This window comes from Sphaeramia orbicularis, chromosome 7 (genome assembly GCF_902148855.1).
Source record: "Sphaeramia orbicularis chromosome 7, fSphaOr1.1, whole genome shotgun sequence".
NCBI lineage: Eukaryota > Metazoa > Chordata > Actinopteri > Kurtiformes > Apogonidae > Sphaeramia > Sphaeramia orbicularis.
In genome coordinates, this window is record NC_043963.1 from 24,529,784 (window position 1) to 24,556,008 (window position 26,225).

General features: G+C 39.1%; 2 protein-coding genes and 1 long non-coding RNA gene across 5 annotated transcripts in view; 2 read left to right on the top strand and 1 right to left on the bottom strand.

The window, feature by feature from the left end:
• LOC115422211 (uncharacterized) overlaps positions 1-4,801 on the top strand; it is an 85,292-nt gene extending 80,491 nt beyond the window's left edge. Inside the window, exon 4 of the long non-coding RNA XR_003935810.1 lies at positions 4,676-4,801. This is a non-coding gene — a long non-coding RNA (uncharacterized LOC115422211). The remainder of the gene's footprint in view (positions 1-4,675) is intronic.
• On the bottom strand, positions 1,724-12,378 carry ptpn1 (protein tyrosine phosphatase non-receptor type 1). 2 transcript variants are annotated; one of them, XM_030138372.1, is made up of 10 exons: positions 12,299-12,378; positions 11,885-12,181; positions 10,597-10,687; positions 9,627-9,727; positions 9,408-9,506; positions 9,177-9,314; positions 7,274-7,483; positions 4,691-4,852; positions 3,803-3,960; positions 1,724-3,720 (listed from the first exon to the last, which is right to left on the bottom strand). In XM_030138372.1, exons 2-10 carry the CDS (start codon positions 11,939-11,941, stop codon positions 3,426-3,428), a joined length of 1,311 nt encoding a protein of 436 aa, XP_029994232.1. In that variant the 5' UTR covers positions 11,942-12,181; positions 12,299-12,378; the 3' UTR covers positions 1,724-3,425. The 2 variants fall into 2 exon arrangements, with proteins under 2 accessions (XP_029994232.1, XP_029994231.1); XM_030138371.1 differs by lacking the exon at positions 12,299-12,378 and having other exon boundaries at positions 1,730-3,720; positions 11,885-12,284.
• Positions 12,323-23,780, top strand: klhl12 (kelch-like family member 12). 2 transcript variants are annotated; one of them, XM_030138367.1, is made up of 12 exons: positions 12,323-12,921; positions 13,527-13,753; positions 14,052-14,205; positions 14,656-14,873; positions 18,342-18,491; positions 18,606-18,720; positions 18,803-18,909; positions 19,009-19,204; positions 20,505-20,663; positions 20,740-20,838; positions 20,983-21,169; positions 22,847-23,780. In XM_030138367.1, the coding sequence occupies exons 1-12, from the start codon at positions 12,864-12,866 to the stop codon at positions 22,971-22,973; spliced, it is 1,797 nt and encodes a 598-aa protein (XP_029994227.1). In that variant the 5' UTR covers positions 12,323-12,863; the 3' UTR covers positions 22,974-23,780. The 2 variants fall into 2 exon arrangements, with proteins under 2 accessions (XP_029994227.1, XP_029994228.1); XM_030138368.1 differs by having other exon boundaries at positions 12,323-12,715.
• Positions 23,781-26,225: the final 2,445 nt, after the last annotated feature.

The window sequence follows — 26,225 nt, forward strand, 5'->3', positions numbered from 1 at the left end:
CCTGCTATCAGGCTTCCATTGAACAGTGCTGTATGTGTGGTGACTCAGAATTTGCAGCGTCACACTTGGAAAAGTCTCACTCCCCTCACATTCAGGAATTTCCTGATCCCCACTTGGCTCTTTGTGAATAGGATCTGCAGGCTACAGAAGACACTTACAGTCATGGGCTGGACCGCCTACTCTCCTTCACAGCTGGACACTGACTGGGAAGTTCCAGGTTAATAACTAAACTGTGGACACATGGAAGTCAGGAGGGCAGAGCAGATAATACTTTTGGTCGATTGTGACTGCAGAGTCAGCACTGCTCAGAATTAGGCTAAGGGGGCTGTAGCTGTAACATATTTGACATTTTTTGTAGTTTATTTTGTCATTTTATTAAAATCCAACATTTGTCCGTAAAGCTGTGTTTCTACCCTACATGTAATATAAGGTTTAAATATGTAGTTCTGAACTGTGTTGTGACAAATGACATACACAGATATGCAATTAAGTCTAAATAAAATTTAACTTGCTTTTAAAATCAAAACTGAAAAATATGAGTCATGACAGACCTGTCAGTTCACACACAATATATTTTCAATAGAACAACTGTGACTTTAAATGACTTCCGGTCCTGGTCACACCTTGATTGTAGTTTTCCTACAGACGTCAGCTATTACTCACTCTGTTGCACAGCATGTACCAGCACATTCCTCTGTTTCCCAAACAGGAAGTCCTAGCCAAGTGTTGCCAAATCATTCGTACTACGCCAGCATGTGCAGCTATGCATGTGTTTCTAAACATACTTCCCCACTACTGTGCTGAGGCAGTTGCTGCTGAGGTCTTCACACTGAAACACACATGAACCTTAAACCCAAACACACATGAACCTTAAACTGGATCACACATGGACCTTCTTGGTCCTTCAAAGATTTAAGTGAAGTCATTGAAAAGCTTTGTTCCAGTGCATTATAAGGAATGAGTGTGAACTACTTGAGAACATAACATGTTAGTAATGTCTGTGGCCAGCTTTTGGATGATGAAGCACTTCTAAATGTTCAAATATCTTGCCAATAGATGATGAATGCCTTAATTTAAATTTTTATCTACTCAAACCTTTAGAAAACATGAGAAATATTTCAGGTATGCAGTATCACCATTTCCTTGGAAATGAAATCATCTCTATTCCAGACTCCAGATGTCTGTAAATAAAAAAATATTGATGAGCAAACCCAGGTACAGCAGAAAAACAGGAAAGAGTGGGCTGTTTCAAAAAGCATAAGGCGCCACAGGCTGAGAAACCTACTGGAATTTTAGTCCTGCAGAGCCACCTGGTGGTGTATTTAAAAAAAAAAGTTTAACAGCGAAGAAGTACATTTCTGCTGTAAAATTAGCTATATGAAATCATAGACATGGAAGAGTGCCTAATATAGTATTATAAGTGTTCTGAGATATTTCAAGTTGTTTACGGTGTGCAGCAGCAGCAGCACTGACCATGAAGTCAGATTTAAATCTGCAGTTTGTAACAATAATTAATATTTGTTAACTTATGGCTGATTTGTTACAAATTACAAATACAAAGGCAATGAGTTTAAAACGTGGAGACAAAGTGGACAAGCTACATTTTGAGGTTAATTACCTAGAAGAACCCTTTTATCAAAATATGAATAAAATATGAGTCACCTTTTATTCCCATTGTTCAGACTGAGAATTAGATCATGTAAATCTACTCTAGAAATAAGAACAAAGAAACAGAAGACTTTTATTTTATTTAAAAAGGAAAACAACAAATGTAAATTAAAAAAAATACATGTTTTGAGCTCAGCATAAGTATAGAAAAAACAGGAGAACCTGGTGCAATGGCTGCACAGGTGCTGAGAATTAATACCTTGCCAAAGCAGAAAAAAAACTCAGCACACTGAAACCTGATTTGAAAAAAAATATATTTATATATCTAATAAGAGTGTCCTCGGACAGGACGTTTATACATTCTAAAGAAAGATACAGCTGTCGGACTCAAGTACTGTACTTTGTTGAGTCATAAAGGTAAACTGAATGCTAGCAGCTTAACTAATCTCTTCTTAGGACAAACCTGTCAATTCACAAATGCAGCATGCTAAAAAGTCAAACAACATCATACAAAACAATATTGCCAGCTCAGGGCGACACTATGACAAAACAGATCATCACTACAGCATACTGTTGAAATCCCCGTGCTGGTGTTGAATTTTTGGTTTGTTCAGAATCCCTGGTTCCCTGTTCAGACAGGTCAGGCAGGACAGTCTGATAAAGGGAGACACTATTGAGTATTTGTATTGCTGGCGAAAAGGAAAGAAAAAAAAAAAAAAAAAAAAAAAAGAGTTGTGTGTCAGCTACTCCATGTGTCGATCTTGTGTGTATCTGTGGCCTCTGCTGACTGAACACACATTCACTACAACACGTGTCAGCTGCATTCAGGTTATGTTACACATTCACTTCCCTGTGTGTGAAAAGCCTTCACATGTTGTCAACCAATGTGACCGGAAAGTTGGGTGTTAAAGTCATCCAACAGAACATCCAGGTGTCCTGCGATTGCACCATTTTTTTGTCACTGTCAGGCTATCAGGGAAGCTTTACTCTCTACCAGGAGGTAATCACATCCACATCTGTCTGTAGATATAACAAGCTGAATATTCCTCACCGAGTAGACATAACTCAAACATCAGTAGAAAGCTCCGTTAACTACCACTCACACAAGTGTACATACACAAACACACATTGGTACTGCCTCCTGCAGCCCTACAATTCAATGCCAAACCCCAGCATGCATTTTTTTATATCTCATGGGCACAGGGTTGCTTCCCTCTTACTTTCACATACTTACTGTAGGGTTTAGCATTTACCCATCAAGAGAACAAAAATACAGTCTCTCCCTTACTGGCATATTTTCAGACAGGCTGTTCAAAAATCTGGCTCTGTGATTTTTGATCCATGTATAAGCAAACGTAAGATGAAAAGACACATTAGGATTGCATGAATGGAAGAACACACACATATACATGATTTGGTAAATAAAAAGATGACAAGATGTCAATTTTACAGAACAGGGAGCTAAAATTAACTTCCCCCACAAACTGATGCACATATTGTATATTTAGTCTGTGTTGAACGTGGCACACATTTGGATGTGACACCTGAAAACTGAAGCCCTGAGCGTTCAAGAAAACGTATTGGAGAAAAAAAAACTTTAGGGTGTGAGATAAGGATTGGCAGCCTGTCATTTCCAACCAGCTGACCCTCTGCACAGCATTTGTAAAAATTAAACGAGTGAACCTGAATCCACTGAAGTTCAAATAATTCACTCGCAGAGTAAACCCAGTCAGAGCAGGACTAGTGGACAGCCTACTCCACTTTGCAACAGCAGAGAAAATAGAGGGACAAACAAAATGCAGGGAGGAGGACAGACATCAGTGAAAAAAGGCTCGATAACAGACATAAGCACTGAGAGCCAGTGCCGTACACAGGCACACATTGGCTAAAAGAGGGGACCAAGTCCCCGGCACAGGAGAGCTTTCTATCGGCTGCTCTGTTGCCTCGGGAAATTCCTGTTCTTTCGTCTCTTGCTGCTGCTCCAGGGATGGAGCCGGAGCTGTGGAGGTATGATCTTCAAATCCCACGTGGCCATCAAGTTGATCAGCACCGTCAGGAGGAGGCTGAGGGGCAGGAAAATTCCTCTTTCGCAGCTCGGGCTCTCGTGAGGATCTGAATAAGAAATAAAGTTAAAGATGAGAACTGATCTTCGATGTCTCTGTAAAGCATGAAAGAGAAATATTAGAATAATTACCCCTGACTGTAGATCATCTGCTGGATGACCGCATCACTTTCAGGAAAAAAGGAGGACTCGACTTTGCCATTATGAGGATCTCTGGGAGGGGGAAGGGGAGGAGGAGGGGTGAACTCTGGAGGATCATCCTCCTCGTTTGAGAGCTCTTTCCATGACTCCTGGAGAAAAACACAATGCCACATTAAGACACAGATATGCTATGTGTTGATAATGCACACAGGACCTCATGCAAATACCTGAACTGCACCCTCTCATAATGATCTCTATTATTATCTAGGACCACATAAAACCTATCGCTAAGGCTGCAGTGCTTGATGGTTTTTAAGCATCAATTCCATAGTTGTCTTTCAGTATATTGTAATTGAAGCACTCTGAGGGGAAATAGGAATTCTACCCCCCTCTGTGGGTTGTGTACTCATAGATGTTTGCAGACAGGTGAAGTGTCAAACATGTGATTGACAGCTGTAATGACATAAGCCACTAAGACTCCCTCATATGTGACAATACTGTTCAACTCCATAGCTCAACACAGAGTAAAGCAGCAGAGTGAAATGACATTGATTCATCTATATTAATATTTAGTCTTACATTAGGAAGATGTGTATTTTCAAAGTCTGACGATCCTGTTGCTGTACTATAAAGGACTGAAACATACAGGCTCATATCCATCACTGTCTTGTTTCCTTATTCTCCTCTCATATCAGTCATTAATAATCCTGTTAGACAGTTCTCACTTTGCTTTAGGAGCTTTAAATGACTCTGACTCTTGTAAAGTCCCACCGAAATGAAAATAAGTCAATCAAGTGAATATAAGAATACAAACATGTTCCCTGAAGCCCATTATGCCTTTGGTGTAATGTCTCTTAAAAACAGAGAGGGAGGACTTGCCTGCAGAGATGTGTCTCCCCTGATGTACTTGGCACCTTCAATAACAGCAAGGTAGGAAAAGCGAAGCTGATCTGCTGTCTGAATCAAGCCCATACGGTAGCGTCTCATCTCCAGCAGCACATCACGAATACGCACTGAAGAAGGGTCCTTACGAATGGACATCTACAGATCATGTAAAAACATCAGAAACATACAGAGTTTAATAGTCTAAAGTGCTAACTATTGACACAATTCTAACTATAATTAATACCTCACTAATTACTGGCTACGTGCCACAATCTTTTAAATTTGCAGTTGTTAAACCACTTCTGAAAAAACCTACTCTAGATCCCGACATCCTGGTCAATTACAGACCTATATCTAATTTACCCTTCCTCTCAAAAGTTCTTGAAAGAGTGGTAGTTAAACAGCTGTGTCAGCATTTACAGGACAATAGTTTATTTGAACACTTCCAGTCTGGCTTTCGTGCTCATCATAGCACTGAAACTGCGTTAGTCAAAGTAACTAATGACTTGTTATTAGCTGCTGACGATGGTTTGGTCTCGATCCTGGTCTTATTGGACCTGAGTGCAGCTTTTGACACTATCAACCACAGTATCTTACTGCAGAGATTAGAATGGGACATAGGCATTAGAGGAACAGCCCTCTGCTGGTTTAAATCCTATTTATCTAATAGGTACCAGTTTGTTCATGTAAACCAACAATCATCAACATATTCCAGAGTTAGTTGCGGCGTGCCACAAGGGTCGGTCCTCGGGCCCATTTTGTTTACACTATACATGCTGCCTTTAGGTAACATTATTAGAAAACATGGCATTAATTTTCACTGTTACGCAGACGATACACAACTGTATTTATCGGTTAAACCTGATCAGACCAGATAAGTAGATAAACTAAGTTCCTGTGTCCGTGACATTAAAACCTGGATGAGCGCTAATTATCTTTTACTTAACCCTGAAAAAACAGAGGTCATTATAATAGGCCCTAAAAATGCGAGAGACTCCCTAACTGACCAGATAGTCACTCTGGACAATGTGGGTGTAGCCTCCAGCGCCACAGTTAGAAACCTAGGAGTTCTATTTGACCCAGATCTATCATTTAAACCACATATTAACCAAGCCTGCAGAACCGCCTTCTTCCACCTGCGCAACATAGCCAAAATTAGAAATATTCTATCTAAAAATGATGCAGAAAAATTAGTTCATGCGTTTGTTACATCTAGATTAGATTACTGCAACTCACTTCTCGTAGCATGTCCTAAAAGCTCTCTAAAAAGTTTTCAACTGGTTCAGAACGCGGCAGCGAGACTACTAACAGGAACAAATAGAAGAGACCACATCACCCCTGTGCTCCAAGCCCTTCACTGGCTTCCAATTGAGTTTAGAATTAGATTCAAAATCCTCCTCCTCACATACAAGACCATTAATGGTATGGGCCCCTCCTATCTCAGAGATGCTCTGGTGCCGTACCATCCCAAAAGAACCCTTCGTTCTCAGAATGCTGGTCTACTGGTAGTTCCCAGGGTCTGTAAAAGTACAGTAGGAGCTAGAGCCTTTAGTTACCAAGCTCCTGTTTTATGGAATCAGCTTCCAGTTAACATTAAAGAGGCCGACACAGTCTCTACATTTAAGGTCAGGCTAAAAACATTCCTATTTGAAAAAGCTTATGGTCAGGCTAGTTCAAACCAGACTGAACCCACAGTTCAGTCTAAGCTGCCCTAGGAGCAAGAATGCTGGGGGAAGTACAGGCACTGAGTCCTATCTCCTGTTTCTGGTTCTACGTACCATTCTGGTCTGCACTTATATTTTTAATATTTAGCCAACTTAGTCTGTGCATTACTATTCACCTGGAGTCCCCTTTCCCCACTCCCCTCCGGGGGAGTGGCTACTTTTTCAGTTGTAACCGCTTGGGAGCCAATGACGACAGGATCTGCGCTGACCCATCTGTGTCCTGCCCTGTCCTGTGTCCTGACCCCCTCCCCCACCTGTCCTGGATGGACGTCCTCGGCCTCACCACTGTGGATGGGCCTCCTCATTCCTGCCTGTCTCATCCAGCGGGATGGACCCCCCATGTGTCCACCCTACTGCATCCTTGCAGACTAGAACTACATCTGCAAATGGACATCCATCAGTCCTGGTGCATCTATAACCTGTCCGTCCATGGGAGTGGATCTCTCCTTCACTGTGGTTCTCCCCGAGGTTTCTCCCTTTTCCCACTGGGTTTTGAGTTTTTCCTTGCCGAGAAGGAGGGTCTAAGGACGGGGGATGCCCTGGATACTACTCATTTTCTTGCTGTTTATTTGACTATTGTTTACTCCAACTGCCTCTGTAAAGTCCTTTGAGATAACCTTGTTGTGATATTGGGCTATACAAATAAAGTTGAATTGAAATTGAATTGAATTCACTGAGTCACTACATTTTAATTTCTAAAATGGAGTTTGACTACTTTAGCAAAATCTTCATAGCTTTTGCAAACTATTGCACATGTTCCAGATAAGCATGAGCTAATTTCCTGTGAATGTAAATGGAAATAGTGTGAGAGATACACCCTGTTAAATTTTTCACTATCAAGCTGTATACAAACCAGTAACAGGCAGGTGTCCACAAGACAGAAGGTCCCAGAGCGCCCGATGCCAGCACTGCAGTGCACAACCACCGGCCCCACGTCTGAACTGAGACAACCCGACTCTCGCACCTTGAACAGGAAGTTAAGGAAGGAGGCAGGAGACTCTGGGACACCAAAGTCAGGCCAGGTGGTGTAGTGAAAATGTAAAATCTCACGAGTCTCTTGTGTCTGTAGGAGGCAAAGGGAAAATAATTAAAGCAATAAGGAAAAGAGCAGAACCTGCATGAGTGGAAGAACAATAGTTGCTCAGTGACAATGTTTGCATGTACATAATATTCTGCTTTTTGTCCTTACACAGAAAAAGTGAATATATCTACTAAGAACTTTACCAGTTCACATGTAGTCATGCTTACTCCACTTAAAAACTTCCACAGTGCAGTGGGAGATGCAATATTTGTTCCTGATATCCAAATCAATTTCATAATATTTAAAAGTGATATTCTCATCCTGAAAAACAAAGAAGAATTATTCTCTTTTGGTCATGTATCTCAAACCCAACCCTGCAAATGTTGCCTAGTTGGTCTGTATGCAAAACAACACACAGAGCTGACTCTTAACAGATGTTAGATTTTCAGATTACTGATCATCTGTGTTCATAGGAAGAGGTGGAAAAGAGTTTGTTTTTGGTTTTTTTACATTGGTGTATGAGAGTATTAGAGGGGCACCAGTAACAGCTTTCACCACACAGTATGTTATTGTGGTGAGATAGAAAAATAAAACTGAACATCAAGTTATACATCATGTTTGCAGTGTATGATAGCAAAAGATGTTTTTGCTAATACACAGTGACAGCAGAGCCAAGTTAAAACACCAAGAAAGAGCAAAGAACAAAGAAAAGGCCAAGACACCAGGAAAGAGGCCATTTGTCACAAGCTATAGTAAACACTAAAGAAGTGCTTTATAAGGCGCTTTCGGACAGATGAGTTCTAAGAACACAGTTCCAAGAACTGTCCACCTCGAATTTCGTTCTAGGAACTACTCTCCCCCAGGGGAACTGTTTCATTTTGCACCCGCACAGGCAGTAAGGGACCATGGTAGGGACCGGTATGATGCAAACGTCTGCGACAGTGACGGCCGAGATGGGAGCCCCGCTGCCCAGCCTGGCTGAACCAATGAAATGTATTACAGTTTTGAAAAATATACAAAATATAAAAATGACAAGTAAATACTCGTACAAATGTATTGAAATCAAATCGAGTGACATTGTGGTGATCTAAGGGAAATATGTTAGTGAGCCAATGGTGGAAATACAGCAGAGACAGGGAGGAAAGTTCACAAGTACAGCCGTTCCAATTACAGAGAGACTTGTGTTCTCAGGAAGTCCGTTCTCTGGGACTGTTCTTACCAAGACCGTACTCTCCGTTCTTGATATTGAGAAACGGCAACAGTTACTTTTAAGAATTGTGGCGCTGCAAAAAGCAGAAATCTGGTAATGGGTGTGGCCTGAGTTCTACCAGTCACCAAACACCTACATCATATGAGTTCCTATGGAACCATCAAAAGACCCTGCCTGGGAGTAGGAGCTAAAATGGTTATAGAAACTGAGGTCTGTGGTTCCAAGTTCCTATGCTGTCCAAATGCGCGAAAGAAGGGCCTAGGTCCTGAAAAGGTTACAGGAACTGCAAAAAGTCCCTACAGTGCAAAAGGACATGCATGTCCAAAGACTGCTGTGAAAACCCAAATACTATCAGCATGACCCACAATTCTACATTTGGAATGAGGTCTAATTTAGACTATCCAGATGAAGTATGCCATTCATTTGTGGAGCACTACTGTGCATGTAAACAGAGTGGGTAAATCTCTTATGTCCATACCTACTCACTACTACTCACAGAAAATAAACATAAAAGAGGAAACCTACAGACAGATTTTCCAACTCCAGTTGACGGACTGTGTAGTAAGATTTGATGTCCTCCGACACAAGGGTAAGCTTGAAACTGGTGTCTTCAAAGATGGCATCTTTCTCCTCTCTGTGTGGCCAGTACTGAGCACATTTAATCTTAAAAAAAAGGATGCATGTTACATACAACAAGAAGACAATGACAATGGACCTGGAGTCTTCACACATTTGTAGTTTATTTCCACTGCTCACCGAGCCTTTCTCGATGACCCTGTTTAGCATCACCACACCACGTGTCCTCTGCTCCCACACCATCTCCCAGAAGTGGCCACATGTATTTGGAAGGGGTCCCTAAAATCATAGATGATGACATGATGTTAGAACAGCAGGCGCTATTCGGAGATCAACTAAATAAAACCACTGCATGTATTTAAATATCTCAGTGTATTGACTCTTCTGCTCTGTACTTACCTGAGTGAGGATGTAGTTCCTCTGCGCCTCCTCGACTGTTAATAAGCTGGCGTTAATGTAGTCATTCGTACCCAGCTGCAGATGTATTCTGCTGTGATCAACTAAAAACATAAAATATTTAAAGTCTGCTCACATGTTTCCGATGTTTCACAAACCCCTGGGATTTTAAAGCTTATTCTCACACCTACACAACTTCTGAGAATATATGGTGGCCGTCGTGGAACAAAAACACCAGTGTTTATATATAGCTTAAAAAGACAATGTCAGCTTTTTGACATCGTGTGAAAGAACGCTTCAGTTAAAGAGTAAATATCTGACTGAAACTAACAAGTTTCAGTTATATATCTTCACATCATCTACAGAATGAATACACATACATCATACTTAACAGCATGAACGGTAACTGACAGACACATGTTCTGTTTCATTTGCATAAGCTATTCAGTGTGAAAAAGAGGAAACCACATACTCGGACTGTTGGACTGTGACATTACGGGAAAACACTTTAGAGAAAAATAATGTAAACACCAGATACTTTTCTTACTTTATAAAACACATCAGCAACACAGTGACATGAAAAAAAAACACAGAGGATAACTTATCAGTATTTACAAAATCAGCAAAAATGTGTAATTATTAAAGTTACTGATCACGCTTCGTAGACTTAGAAGCAACAGTTAACAAGTAAAAACACTGGAAATTAATAATATAAAGCACAGTATTATTTATTTAGCCATATTTAAAGACAAAATGGAAGCTGAAGCCAGGTACAAAATGCAGCTTTTACAAATTAAACAAAATGAAACTGCTATGTTTGTGTAATATTGAACAGAGCAGTTGTTTTATTTCAGTCTGTCACTGGTAGCTGATGTTTGACTGTACACAGGAGATTAAAGAGCTTTAGCCTCTTTTACCTGTGACCTAACAATGCATGTGGAGACTGAATTTAAGAAATATTCGACACACTTACATGGGCTGACATCTCTGTAACGGTTCCTAGTCTTGTTTTCAGGTAATTTGGCGACCTTACATGGGAGTTCACATGACTGCTGGCGAATGTCCTGTGACACATGAAGAAAAAAGAACACACACAACATTATATTTGAGATTTTGCTTATGAAACATAGGCCTGATGCTGTAAGCTGTACATGTGTGGCTGGGTGATGTGTTCTTATAGTATTTTAATTTATTTGATATCCGTTTTTTTTATTGATGAGTGATTTTCAGCACCTGACACATACCTAAATTTCCTTTGTGATTAATAACATACTATCTTACCTTATCTTAAACATGTTATCATGATAAAAATGGTCTCATCTGTCAATGTCAATATACCATGATAAATGTCACATCACTATATCTATACAGCTTAAAGTCTGATGAAAGCTCAAGACGTGAGTTAGTTACTTGTGGTTTTACACACAACAGGAAAACAAACGATGGAGAAGATGCAAAACTCAATGAAAACGACATAAAAGACTCAACAAGACAAAAAGAGTAAAAGACACAACACAGACAAAAACATGTATCAGATGCAACAAAATGAAAATGACAGAAAACACAGGAGATGGAAATAATGTGCAGAAGACACTACAAAACAAAACACATCTTGGATTTTGTGATGCAGTGGTTATTTTGAGTGGGTTTCACCTCACTGTATTCAACAATGAAACGCTTTATTGTGTTTTGCTTGACAACATATATAAATTAAACCTTAATATTTAGATTTAGCACGATATAAAATAACATCAGGATAAATACTATAATTTTATTGTCCAGCCCTAGGTGGCAGCATCTAAAAGGAGGATGATCTTTTGTATTTAACTCAGGACACAACCTCAGAACAGATGTAAAGTTGTGATGCTGTGGGTAATGATATGACAGTAACATGTGTTTGATGACTGTATCAGAGTCCACATAGATCTGTGTAAAAACAGAGTAATATCAGCGGGGATTCACCCACAGCTATAATAACAGGGTTTTTCATCTTAATAAACGCTGAAATCACGTGAACGCACCTGCCACGACAGTAACACGGACAGTACATGAACACTACATGTTATATCCTGTTCCAGTCCCACGGTCACAGTTCAGTGATGGGATGTGAAGCCTGAAGAACCCAGACAGACACATCAATCATCTGACTGGTCCGAGCAGGCAGGACAATAAACTATATAGTATTGGAGCCATGTTGAGTGGTTCCCCCTGTAAATATGACACATTCAACTTCAGTCACTTCCACCTTGATTCAGTCGTACCTGATAGATGGCGGTCCAACTGCCGTTTTCATCGATTTCCCGAAACTCGGCTTCCATTGCAGACAGTCCGGCTGCCACTCCTTCCTCTTCTTCGTGTCCCCTCGGTGTGAAGGACAGCAGCCAGCCGATGATTCAACACTTTGTGCTGTGAGTGTTCCCAGTTGCTGGCTCCTGTTCCGCCACTATTCGGTAATTCTCAGCAGGGCTGCATAGATCACCGTGTTACCCCTCGGCCTGCTCTTAACGGAAACACGCCGCAAGCTCCTCCTACAAGATATAGCCGCTGTTCTTGTGTGGCTGCAAAAGAACAGAATGTGTTTTTTAAGTGGTATTACTAATCCTCTTTGGACCCGGAGCCTGGTTTCAAGTCCCGGTCGGACCTGGATGTGTAACTTTGTGTGAGAGTCACTTTACCATTGCTACGGCGGCTGTGGACACAGAGCGGCGAGGACGCGCGGAAGGCATCTTGTTGAAACGAAACGCGTGCGGTGCCGGTAGCGCGCACGTACAAGTCACGTAATGGTCTATTTACGTCCAATCTGTGGAGACTGCTGCTGCTGTTATGACCTGCTGCAGTTAGTCAACGAAATTTTCGAGCTGATTAAAACACGTAACGGGGATATTATGGCATTATTTTGAGGTTTCAGATATATGTGTCCTCCAGGAGGCCGCGTAGAGTGCCATCAAACAGAGGTCATGATGGATTAGATGTAGTTCAGTGGCTTTCTCCATACAGTGTGACTGACAGCAAGAACTGGGACAAGGGACTTTGGTGCTAATAACGTTAGCAACTTAGCTAGACGTTTTGAATCAGCTTTACCACAGTGACAGGTACATGTAAATTATTGGCAAGTGGTTTTGTGTCTGTCGCTTCATGTGTTGTCTTCCTCTGGCCGTCGGCTCACTCTGTACAGCTGTATTTTTCTCAGTAGTTGCCTAGCGTTGGCGTTAGCCACCAGTTGTCGCTGGCTGCTAGCTAATGTGTAGCTATAGTTATTGCCTCCCAGTGGTGGAAAAAGTATTCAAATCTTTTAACGGTAAGTTGCAATAGCTGTGTTATAATGCCAAGAGGCTTGAGTAAAAGTAAAAGGCATGCTCTCAAAGTTATATTTAAGTCGTACAAATGAATGAGCCGGTATACATAACAATGCATCCCTATTTAAGTGATTAATTTCAACAGGATCACTATTAAATAATTAATATAAATGTAAAAGCTGTTTATGTATAGACTGTTTCGTACATTTCATACTAAATCAGCTTTATGGATTTATTTAGTTTGCATGTAACATCTTCAGACAAATAAAAACAAATCAGGTATGGTGAAGCAAAAACAATGAGATACCACTAGAAGTTACAAAAGTTAACTTCCTCAGATAGGTACTGAACCACAATAACTGAATATAGGCTGATACTTTATATTATTGCATTACTATATATATTTTATATGCTTTCTGAATTATAACACAAGTCTACATGTCAGGGGTTTTAACTAATTCTGGTCTCTAATGTCACTAAATATGAATGTATAGTACGTGCTTTATGTGTTTTTTATGTTTAGGATGACTGTGTTTGCTGTGTGAAGATGTTTATATATTGCAGTTCAATCTCTGTTTTTCTCCATGTCCTTTTATGCATCTATTAGATTCTTTGAGTAGTTTGAGGTCCTTGGGAAATTCACAAGGCAGCATGGCTCCCAAAGACATCATGACCAACTCCCATGCCAAATCCATCCTCAATGCGATGAATTCACTTCGTAAGAGCAACACACTCTGCGACATCACTCTGAGGGTGGAGAACACTGACTTTCCAGCACATCGGATTGTGTTGGCTGCCTGCAGTGATTACTTTTGTGCCATGTTCACCAGTGAGGTAGTTCTGAAATTCTAACTATTTTTAGTAATCACATTTTCCAAAAATGTGAAAAACGGACATTGAATCAATTCATTATGTCTCACTGATAACCTTACACTATATAATAGGGAAAGGTTCACCCAGCCACATCTGAATAGGCTGTTTTTTTTCTAACTCAGAGTAAACATTACTTCATCACTTAAGTTGAGCCAATAATGAGCACAAACACTTGGATTATGCTTAATGCTTCTAAATAATCCCTTAATGACATGTTTCTCGTCATTACACCTGATCATCTGTTAATGTTTCTTTGTAGCTTGCAGAGAAGGGGAAGTCTTTTGTTGACATTCAGGGGCTAACAGCAGCGACTATGGAGATCCTGTTGGACTTTGTCTACACAGAAACCGTGTTAGTTACAGTGGAGAATGTACAAGAACTGCTTCCTGCTGCGTGTCTGCTGCAGCTCAAAGGTAGGTTTAGGTGTGTCTGATATAAAAAGTGTGTGCATAAGGCAGATGATAAGAGTATTTAGGCATTGGCATATCATGACTTTTACAATGATTTGATTGCATCATTAAGACATAAATTGTACAGCTCAAGTTGCAGGGCCAGTCATTATTCACACTTTTACATTATGCTCTGTTTTTTTTTTTATGTTTACATTCTCAGGTGGACCTTACAGATACTGGTAGACAAGATGCAGCTGTTTATATTATAGCCTGTCGGAAGCACTATGTAAATAAATGGGAGCTCAGATTTACCAGACTCTTCTTGTGTTAATGATGCCATTGATTTAGGATGCAGTACAATGGGAATCATTCATAGGTGAATTTTAATTGAACTAAAAGGCCAGTGATGATTGACCTGTTACTGAAATTGAATGATACATGTGTCTACAAATGTGTCTCTATTTGCCTCAGGGGTGAAAAGAGCATGCTGCGACTTTTTGGAGAGTCAGCTTGATCCCTCAAACTGTCTGGGCATTCGAGACTTCGCTGAAACTCACAACTGTCTCGACCTGATGCAGGCAGCTGAGCTCTTCTCCCAGAAGCATTTCTCCGAGGTGGTTCAACACGAAGAGTTCATGCTGCTCAGCCAAACAGAAGTTGAAAAGCTCATTAAATGTGATGAAATCCAGGTAGGAAAACCGGATGTCTTTACATCTTTGTAGCATTATTGTCAAGAGTGTGATCTGTTGAATATGATGGGTGACACATACCTTTCTGTAATTGTAACTGACATCGACATACACGCAGCAGCTGTAATTGTCAGAGTTGGTTCTAGGATACCTGAGAAATTACTTGAGTATAATTGTAAGGTGTGAATTATGTTTAACTTTCACAGCTTTCATATTTTCTTTCAAACTCCTGTGTAGATGAAGAGAAAAACAAGTACCAACTTGCTGTAATATCAGTTAGAGGCCCCCAACCCCCCCGCAGTGCTGCTTACTCCTGTGGATAGGGCTGACAATGAAATTGCAGAGAAGAAAACCTGATTTAAGTTGGCCTTTGTGCTCAGGAAATTCCTGTTTCCAACCACATGTCTTGCTTTGTGAAAACACAGTCATTATCACATGATGATTTATAGATCATCAATTCGCTTAGTGGGTTCTTCCTGTCATTTTTGTTGTTTTTAAAATAAAACTAGACTATACATGTAAATCACAGTCACACGTAATTTTCCCTGAGTAGAAGTATTCTCTTGGATTTTTGAGGAACATGTGCAAGGATTTCTTGCTTGAATTACTTCCTGCAGAGTGCACCTTTCAACATTTTTTTTTTTTTTTTTTTTTTTTTTTACAATTGCCAAATGATTTCAAGTGGAAGCAGTTATAAATGGGGAATTGAAAAACTTAAAGACCTGGTTTGATTTGAATAAATTATCATTAAATGTAGCAAAGACTAAAGTTATGTTATTTGGCAAAGGCACAGCGAACACAAAGGTGAGAATAGAATTAGATGGGATTGAAATTGAAAGGGTACATGAAAATACATTTCTGGGGGTTATAGTAGATGACAGGCTGAACTGGAAATCACATATTAAACATGTACAGTCCAAAGTTTCCAAAAATATTGCAATCATATACAAGGCAAAGCAATTATTGGATTAAAGTTCTCTTCGCACTCTTTACTGTTCACTGGTCTTGCCATATTTACATTACTGTGTTGAGGTTTGGGAAAACACTTATAAAACGTCATTACAATCACTTACAATCCTGCAGAAAAGAGCAATAAGGACTGTTCACAAGGCTCAGTGCTTGGAACATACAAATCCACTTTTTAGGCAATCAAAACTACTGAAACTCACGGACATCGTATCTTACCAAACAGCAATAATTATGTACAAGGCAAAAAACAAACAATTACCCAAAAATATCAAAAAATTTTTTAGAAATCGGGAGGGAGGTTATCATTTAAGAGGGGAACATAACTTCAAAATCAAAAACAGGGCAACAACCTTAAAAAGCTTTTATTTATCAATTTCTGGTGTTAAGCTATGGAACAATCTAAGTGAGGAACTCAAGCAAAGTCCAAATATTATCCAGTTTAAGAAAATGTACAAAAATATTTTGTTTAGCAGTTATAATTGATAATTATCATTACTGACTATTTTCCTTTACTTATTGATATGGCATAGGGATTAGAGGCAGAGAAGCCTGTGTGAATGTGTATGTATATGTAGGGAACAGTGTATATATGAATTTGTACATGTATATGTAAGTGTATGCGCATGGGTATGTAATGTGCATATATGCATATATGTGTATGTATGTGTATGTAGGTGTATGTGTATATGATATATGTGGATGTGTATATGTATGCATGTGTGCATGTATGTATGTATGTATACAGGGTGGGGAAGCAAAATTTACAATATTTTGAGGCAGGGATTGAAAGACAGTGTATGACCAATTAGTTTATTGAAAGTCATGAGAATTTATTTGTCACAAGAAAATTTACATAATAGAAAATGTTTTTATTCTATGTGTCCTCCTTTCTCAATAACTGCCTTCACACGCTTCCTGTAACTTGCGCAAGTGTTGCGCAAGTGTTCCTCAAGTATTCGGGTGACAATTTCTCCCATTCTTCTTTAATAGTATCTTCCAGACTTTCTCGTAATAGTTTTGCTCATAGTCATTCTCTTCTTTACATTATAAACAGTCTTTATGGACACTCCAACTATTTTTGAAATCTCCTTTGGTGTGACGAGGGCATTCAGCAAATCACACACTCTTTGACGTTTGCTTTCCTGATTACTCATATGGGCAAAAGTTTCTGAAAAGGTATGGATAATAGTGTTAGGTATGATTATGACATCAATATATGTTTGGTTTCAAAACAATTGACATAGTGCCTGCTGAGAAAAAACAACTAAATGTCCATTGTAAATTTTGCTTCCCCACCCTGTATGTATATATGTATATGTGTATGTATGTGTGTGTATATGTGTGTATATATATATATATGTATATAGATGGAAAGATGTGTAAGTATATGGGTGTATGTATATATATGTGTGTGTGTGTGTGTGTGTGTATATGTATATATAGATGTACATATTGTTGGTTTAGACAAAGGGGTGAGAGCTAATAAGCTATGCTTCTCACTCCTTTTCGAATATGACTTTTTTTTCTTTCTTTTCTTTTTGCATGTGTCATTATTTTATGCTTCCTTGAATTTTCATTTCTATATTATGTTGTGCAAAGAAGTCAAACAGTAGTAATCAGGAAGCTTGTATCATATTCATGTTCGAAATAATTTTTTTTTTTAATTCTCTCATTAATTGTATATCACGATAAAAAGATAAGCAACAGTCGTTGCAGGTATTTTCCAGAAATGAACAGCTTACTTGCATTTGTCACTAAACCAGGATTTTCCCTCAGTTTCTGTTGTGCTTTCAGTTGTCAATGTCATAGGTTTAGGGGAGTTTTCTATAATGTCATAGGAACAAGTGTATATGTGACATAACAACATTGAGTTTTGTCACATTATGATAAAAAAAAAAAGAAAAAAATCATAGAAATTATACTGATGAAAGGAATAATCTTTAAATAAATAGACAAAAATGTAAAAGAAAATTCACAGGCTTAAGGCTAAGAGATTTACATAAATGAAAAGAGCGAAGTAGTTAACAGTTAAAGAGAATGGTAATAAAATGTGTATTTTTAATATACATGTATATATAAACTGAAGGGTGACTGCAAACATTTACACTTAAAAACTATTAAAAAAAAAAAAAAAAAAAAAAAGCAGAGCATTTGCACATAATATTTGGACTGTTTATTATAACAATAATTATAGATATTTACATTACACTCTGATTCTAGCAAGACAAATGGTTATACAAAAATATGTGACATCCTGAAGTGATTTATTTGTGTTTCATAGAACAGGAGTAATCAGTAATCAAGTGATCTGAACTGCGTTTTAGTACAACCATAAATAACTGGAAAACTTAGTAGTTCTTTCTTTCTTTTTAGTTTGGCTTTGGCGTTGTGAAAAAAAAACAACTTGTTGCTCCAAAGTGTTCTAGAGTTGGGAAATTCTTATAAAGGCTAATTGATTTACTGTTGTTTTATGTAAATATATTTGTTGTCTGTCTGTAGGTGGACTCAGAGGAGCCTGTATTTGAGGCAGTGTTAAACTGGGTCAAACACAACCGAAAAGAGAGAGAGCCCTATTTGCCAGACATGCTTGAGTTTGTTCGACTGCCGCTCCTGACCCCACGCTACATTACAGATGTCATTGATGCTGAGGTGAGCCGAGCGACATGCAGCCGTTCACTGTGTAATCCCACTCAAAGCCTTCCAATGGAGCGTTGCATGTCAGAGTATTTGTCACATAATTAAGCAGGTTTTGACATGTTTTAGCCCCTCATTCGGTGCAGTCTGCCGTGTCGAGACCTTGTTGATGAGGCCAAGAAATTCCACCTAAGACCAGAGCTGAGGAGTGAGATGCAAGGCCCACGCACACAAGCCAGATTAGGTAGGAATCCTGTTCTTGACAGTAATTTAGCTATATACACTACTCCCACATCCCTTGTGATCTACATTGTTACTTCTTTCAGGTGCCAAAGAAGTTCTGTTGGTTATTGGTGGGTTTGGCAGCCAGCAATCACCAATAGACATAGTTGAGAAATATGATCCGAAAACTCAAGAATGGAGCTTCCTTCCTGTAAGCGCTTTATTAATTAAAAGTTTTATTAATTAAAAGCTACCTTTGTTTTACATTTGACATAAACAGATTAGACTAAACCAGCCTGGACTTTTACAGAACATTGCACGGAAAAGGCGTTACGTAGCCACAGTGTCTCTCCATGATCGAGTTTACGTGATCGGAGGCTACGACGGGCGGTCAAGGCTCAGCTCTGTGGAGTGTCTGGACTACACTGCGGATGAGGATGGTGTTTGGTACACTGTTGCCACCATGAATGTACGACGAGGACTTGCGGGGGCCACAACACTCGGAGGTGAGGAGGGTCTTTTTGTATGAATCAAGTCATACTCACTCGCAGGGGATTAAAGCCCCCTCTCTTAGAAAAATAAACATTTGCCATAAACTAGCAGTTCAGATTTGTTTTCTTTAGGGCCGCTACTGGTTATGAGGGATCAAGGAAACTGATAACAAATATAGAGGAAACTGACAACAGATATAGAGTATCAAGCAAAAGTCTTGCACCACCATTAGGTTTGTTGTTTTAAGGTTATAACCATATGGAACCACTTTGAAAACTGTCTTCCACAGACCAAGTATCTCATGTAACCTCTCCTTACACTTAACACATCATTAACTCATTTGGTCAGACAGTATGGTAGCCCCCTGCCCTCCGCCTCCAGTTCTCAGGTGCCCCCTGACCATCTGGGCCAGAGATGCAATCCCCTGCCTTCCAGCTCTCAGGTTGCCCTTGATTGTCCGGGTCAGAGCAGGAGTACCCCTCTTTCCGTCTCTCAGGGTGCCCCTGACCGTTCAGGCTAGAGCAGGTCCCCCCTGCCCTCCGGCTCTCAGGTTGCCCCTGACCATCCGGGCCAGAGATGTAGTCCCCTGCCCCCAGTCTCTCAAGTTGCCCCTGACTGTCTGGGTGAGAGCAGGAGGCCCCTGCACCCCCCTTCAGACCCTCAGGTTGCCCCTGACCGTCCGGGCAAGAGCAGGGGGGACCTGCCTTCCAGCTCTCAGGTGGACCCTCATATTTTTTGGCTGCTTTTTCTCATGTAAAAATAGTTTAACTAAATAATGACTTTTGCCTCTAGAGGCCATTTATTTGAGATATATTTGTGTTTTTAATGCTTTGCACATCTATCTTGTTCATTACAACCCTGCAAACAACAAAGCTAAAGGTAGTACTGTGAGTTTCACACAGCCATGTACATTTACAAATCGTGTCAAATGTAAGAATAACACAAACTCCAGCACAAATCCTGAAATGCCTTCAAGCACAATAAGCACTTTAGCATTCCTCATAAAGTTAACTGAATATTTTAATAAATAAATCAAAATTGTTCCTCAAATTTTCAGAAAATAAAATAAAACTGAAATGTGTACTGAAATTTGAGTCTTAATTAGTGTTCCCACTTCAGCAGCATCAGATTGTGGCACAGAAAGCTCAGAGTGGTGACTACAGAGCTGCATCATTTTTTGTACCTTATTGTACTTTATCAGACATTGGATAAAATAAAAGGATACAGAAGATCATTAAAGGTCAGATTCCAGTGATGAATAAGAACAGCAAACAGTCAAAACCTAGAGTGAAAACCTGATTTATGTTTCAACAGATATGATCTATGTAGCTGGTGGCTTTGACGGCAGCCGGCGTCACACTAGCATGGAGCGATACGATCCAAACATTGACCAGTGGAGCATGCTGGGAGACATGCAGACTGCTAGAGAAGGAGCTGGTCTGGTGGTGGCCAGTGGGCTTATTTACTGTCTAGGTATGGAATTCAAATGTTACACCTCAGTCTGTGTGAACTTTGCAGTGTTGTCTTATATTGAATCATTTCCTCACAGGAGGATATGATGGATTAAATATACTGAACTCAGTGGAGCGGTATGACCCACACACAGGACACTGGACCAGTGTTACACCCATGGCCACCAAGCGATCAGGTATGTGAAGACATACAGAAAGCAGCATCATTTTACGGTAAACTGTGTGAAAATATTTACCTGAAATGGAGCAACTGTAACACAACAATTTCCCATGGGATTACTCAACTATTGTGATCCTGATTCTGATCATTGTGATTTCAGGGGCTGGTGTGGCTTTACTCAATGACCACATTTATGTCGTTGGAGGTTTTGATGGAGTATCACACCTCGACTCTGTTGAGGTCTACAACATCAGAACAGACTATTGGACCACTGTAGCCAGTATGACAACGCCGCGCTGTTACGTAGGGGCAACTGTTCTTCGAGGACGTCTCTACGCAATTGCCGGGTAAGGAAGTCCTCATGTTGTCTTTTCATATGTGTAGTGTTGGTTGGACATTAGATAGAGGTGAGTGATGGTGACCAATCTTGCAGAGGCTCACATTTGATCTTATCCAACTCTTGTTTTCAAACCTTATAACAGACTTTTCAGTAACATGGATCCATGCTGATAAGCATTCAACAGAGGTGTACAGTCTCATAACAGCTCTGCTAATTGGACATCTTTAGTAAAATGACATGTATATAAGCAGCTCAAGTGGCAGCAGTTGGGTGGACAAAGATTAGCTGTAAAATTATTCAAACTGAAAAACTAAATCATGGCAGTAGAATACATATAAAAGTCACACCTTTGTCATGTTACTGTCCCACTAGCACAAGCACACAAACACACACATCCAACAGCCTAAAAAAACATCAAACCAAGAGAGCAAACAAATAAATAATGGGCAGAATTTCACAATAACAGAAATAAGCTGATCAGGCTCAGTCAGCTCCAGTACAGGTTACTACTGGTCACTCAGTTCTAAAATAAGTACTAAGGGGAGAACGCCACTTTACAAACTCATCTGAAACGCATTGATTCTTTCCAGAGATAGTAAATCTGAAACATTTGCTACACATGTCAAAATGATCATTAACACTGGTCAACAAAGAGTTTACTATTGGGAGAAAAATACATGATTTTACCCGACGTGGCAGGTACACTAATTCCAAATCTGAAATCTGATTTACTCCATCATGTCAGGATTTACAGTCCTTCACGAACCAGTATATATCCATTAGCATCATATAATATCGGTGTTTTAGATTTATGAAGTCTAACCGATCGCAATTCAGATCATTTTCAATACCTAAATGAAAAGTTTGGTTCAATCCAAAGTGATGCTAATCTGAAAGCTGTAACTTTCATTAGACTCCAGATTGGAGTCTAACTCGTCAAAGATCAGATCTGTTTAATTAAAAGCTTGGGATTGATTTAAGATCTTTATTTCCACTCAGTCAGTGTCATGTAAGTTATGAGCATGATTTACAATTTAATTTTATTTCTATTTCCAAAATGGAAACCAGGTGCCAAGAGGCTTCAACCCAAACATGACGGTGACTACTGTTGGTTCCTCCAGCAGGAAACTGTCACAGTCCACAAGAACAAGAACAAGCAGATGGGCTTTATTCTTCATTCAGCTTGATGTTCTTATCTATTAGTAAATTTGACCAGTTTTGCACATATTATCTTCAGATTAGGAATAAATAATACAAAAAAGTTGGAAAATTACAGATGTTTTCTTCCAGTAGCAGATGAAAATTTTTTGGTGTTGTACAGTGTAAACTTGGTATTTTTCATGATTACCAAGCAAACAGGCTCGACCTGCAATTGTAAAACACTACATTACCCACAATATTGCAATCTGACCTTTAACCGAATCGTGTTGCCCCATTTAATACCAAGGAAATGAATTGTACTTGGAAATACTGGTATCATTAATAACACATAAGAGTGTGTTTTAATGGTGTAAGTGTGTATATTATATCATAAATGAAAGGCTGAAACTCAAATGATGGATCAGGATTATTCTTAAAAATGCTGTTATTTGATCTTATGCCTGCACATAGTCAGCACTGACATATTACTAAAAAGTTTCATATTTTAACATCTTAAATCCTCTTTATCATCGCTTCTTTCTAGATACGATGGGAACTCTCTCCTCAGCAGTATTGAATGTTACGACCCTGTCATTGACACCTGGGAGGTCGTCACGTCGATGGCGACACAGCGGTGCGATGCCGGCGTCTGTGTTCTACGAGAAAAGTGATCCTTTCTGCGACACAGAAGAGGACAGGCAGCTAGACTTTGATACAAATGCCACTAAACCAGAGCCACAAAGGGAGACGTTTGTTTGCTGGTATGCAAATGGGTACTCTTGAGGTAAAAAAAATTTTAAAAACTCTTTGACTGCAGCAGAGTGAGCTGCCTCCTCTCCTGGATGGTTAAGTCATCACCACTCAGACTGTGCTACAGAGATTCAGCTTCACCGTGGTAAGAAAAAAAGCATCACCACTTGCATGACTCTCTTCAGTGGTACATGTTGCTGTCATTACCTGTGAGATTATTTTTTCAGTTTGTCTTCAAAGTGCAATATATTTCTACTTATCAAAAGAAAACAGAGAAAATGGAGCAGATGTAGTCTCCAGTTGCTGCTATATGCCTTATAACTTTGGCCTACATCAACAGTGAACATTCATGTTGCCTCCCATTTGACTTTGATGATAGTTACGTCGCTTATTATCGGGTTTACTCATTTGGCATTTGCAAGTCATAAATGGGTCAATACTTCCCCCTTTTTGTATCCTTCCTATAACCAGTGCATTTAGAATCAAATCACTTTATTATTAAAGAAAGTTTAATACTTATTGTTGCGCTCAGAATATATATTTAGAGATTAATATTGTTTTAGAAAATGACTGAATAAACTGTTTTTTATTTTTTCCATCTAATGGCAAAATCAAAAAACCACAAAGTAATAAGTATGAGGTGCATGTGATCTGTTGTTTTTCCTCAGCTTATGAATTCAGACATGTCATCACTGTCGCCTGGGAAGTAAATAAACTATAAGAACTGACATGTGGTATCTGTGGTGCATCATCTCAGTCTGTGTAAGGGGAGCAGGGAGTCAAAGCGCTGCAGACCTGTTTCATACGGTGGCATCTGAGTCGGCAGCGTCTGACTCATCCTGCAAGACAACAGGTGTTCCAAAAAAGTAAATGTGAGGAATCATGAAGCCACTCACCACATTTCACCAGTAAATGTGTCTCTGTACAACCTCATGTGTCCATTTTAACAGAGAAACAGTGAAAAATAAATAACAAGCTACTGGAAGAACACAGAATGCTGCGGGGTAGTTTTCTTTTTGAGTCTCCGAGTACTGCAGAAATATCAAGGAGTTGATGGTAAATCTTATGCAGGTGATGCTCCTATTAAAAATGTATTTTTTATTTTGCTGCTGTAAGATCTTTCAGTAGTTTCTCCTGCAGGTCTTTGACTTTTGACAAAGTAAAGCAGTGTCTTCAACGCTGAACTGGGCAATCACAGATGCTTGTTAACTGTTTCCAAAGAAAGAGCTGATGAAATAAGTTAATGCATAGCACTGTAAAAGGAGAGATGGGTTAAACTTTTCACAAATTATAGAATACAGAGTTTTCCCTGCCATTTTATAACTTAAGTGCACTGAGTGATTTTATGGCCGTGAAACTGCTGGTAATTAGCAAGATATATAAATGCATATATTAGTGAAAATAACATTTTTAAAAGTTGTGGTTTTATCAATTTTTCTTACAACTGGAATTCATGTTGCCTTCCTCAGTGACCAGGCTTGCTGTACGTTTCTTATTTCTAAAAATGATACTGAAATAACAACAACGAAGCCATCACAGCATCTAAGCTTTCCACAAACCTTAGGAAAATGCTGGAATAACGTTCTGCAGCATTGGTTTACAAGCAAAATACATCCAGAATACAAGTAGTGAAACTTTGACTTTTTAACGTTTTATCACTAATAAAGATAAATTAGGTCAGAAATGCTGGTTGGCTGTAGTTTCCAACATACAGTCTTGGGCCATAATGTGAAATTTTGAGAATTCATGAGAAAATGAGTTTTACTTTAAAGGAATGTCTCAGAGCTACTAGATCTACCTCAAAACACTGTCACATTACAATACGTCACTTTACAGGTTCTCTCTAGTGGAAGATTTAGAAATCTGATGTATAAATGTACATTTTTTTTAAAAAAATTTACATAAATAAATAAATAAATATATATATATATATATATATATATATATATATGTATAATAACACCTGCCCCTCGCACATATTTTGCCCATTATAAATAAATGGAAAGATTTTAAAAATTCATTAAAAAATTTGAACTTTGACCTACTGTTTCCAAAATGTAATGACATCTATTCTGGGTCACTGGCAATCTATAATTCAATTTGGTATGAATTGAACCAATAGTTTTGCCACTACATGTGAAATTTCACCCATTATAAGGAAAATGGGGAGAAAAAAAAAAGATTTCAAAAATTCATTAAAAAAATTTTACTTTGACCTACTGTTCCCAAAATGTAATGACATCTATTATGGGTCACTGGAATTCTATAAACCAAATTTGCTATGAATTCCCCCAAAAGTTTTGCTGCCACAAACGTTTGTAATTTCCCCCATTATAAGTAAATGGGGGGAAAAAAAGATTTTAAAAATTCATTAAAAAAATTGTAACTTTGACTTATTTTTCCCAAAATGTAATGAGATCTATTCTGGGTCACTGGCAATCTATATAAACCAAATTGGTATGAATTCAACCAATAGATTTGCTGCTAGAGTGTAAACAAACAAACCAAAGCAAAAACAATACGCCTTACCTCCCCTTTGGGGGGCGGGGTAATAAAAATGTTAGAACAGTGCAATAGGAGTTTCGCTACCATAGTCTCAAAACATTATTGAAAGCAGGAAGCTAATACACAGTCCGAACAAAAACAAATGTCCTCACCTGCATTGAAGTCAATAAAAAGTTCAGATCCTTCTGCTGGATAATTACTGTAGTGATTCATGTTTCAGCTGCAACATGTTCCTTAAATGATGCACTGAGTCGCTTCCTGTTTCTTAAGTAACTACCAGTTTGACACAAAGCTGATTAGACTGTGTTTCAGTGTGGTCTGATGAGTTCACATTGACCCTGTTCCTGAGTGATGGGCGCATCAAGGTGAGAAGAGAGGAGGATGAAGAGATTACCCATCATGCCTCATGTCTGAAGTACAATCCTCTGGAGGTAGTGCTATGATCTGGGGTTGTTTCAGTTGGTCAGGTCTAGGTTCAGCAACACAATGTTTCCAAAAAATGATGGAAAATAACATGGTGTATAAACTTACTGAAACCACAGTGCATGCCGTAATCAAGTTGTCAGACCAAATTTTAGAGTGTGGGACTTTTCTTTGGCCCGGCTGTTTACATTAACTGGAGAATATGTGTTTTATTATGTTTATTAATTGTAGTTGTACTCTGGTAA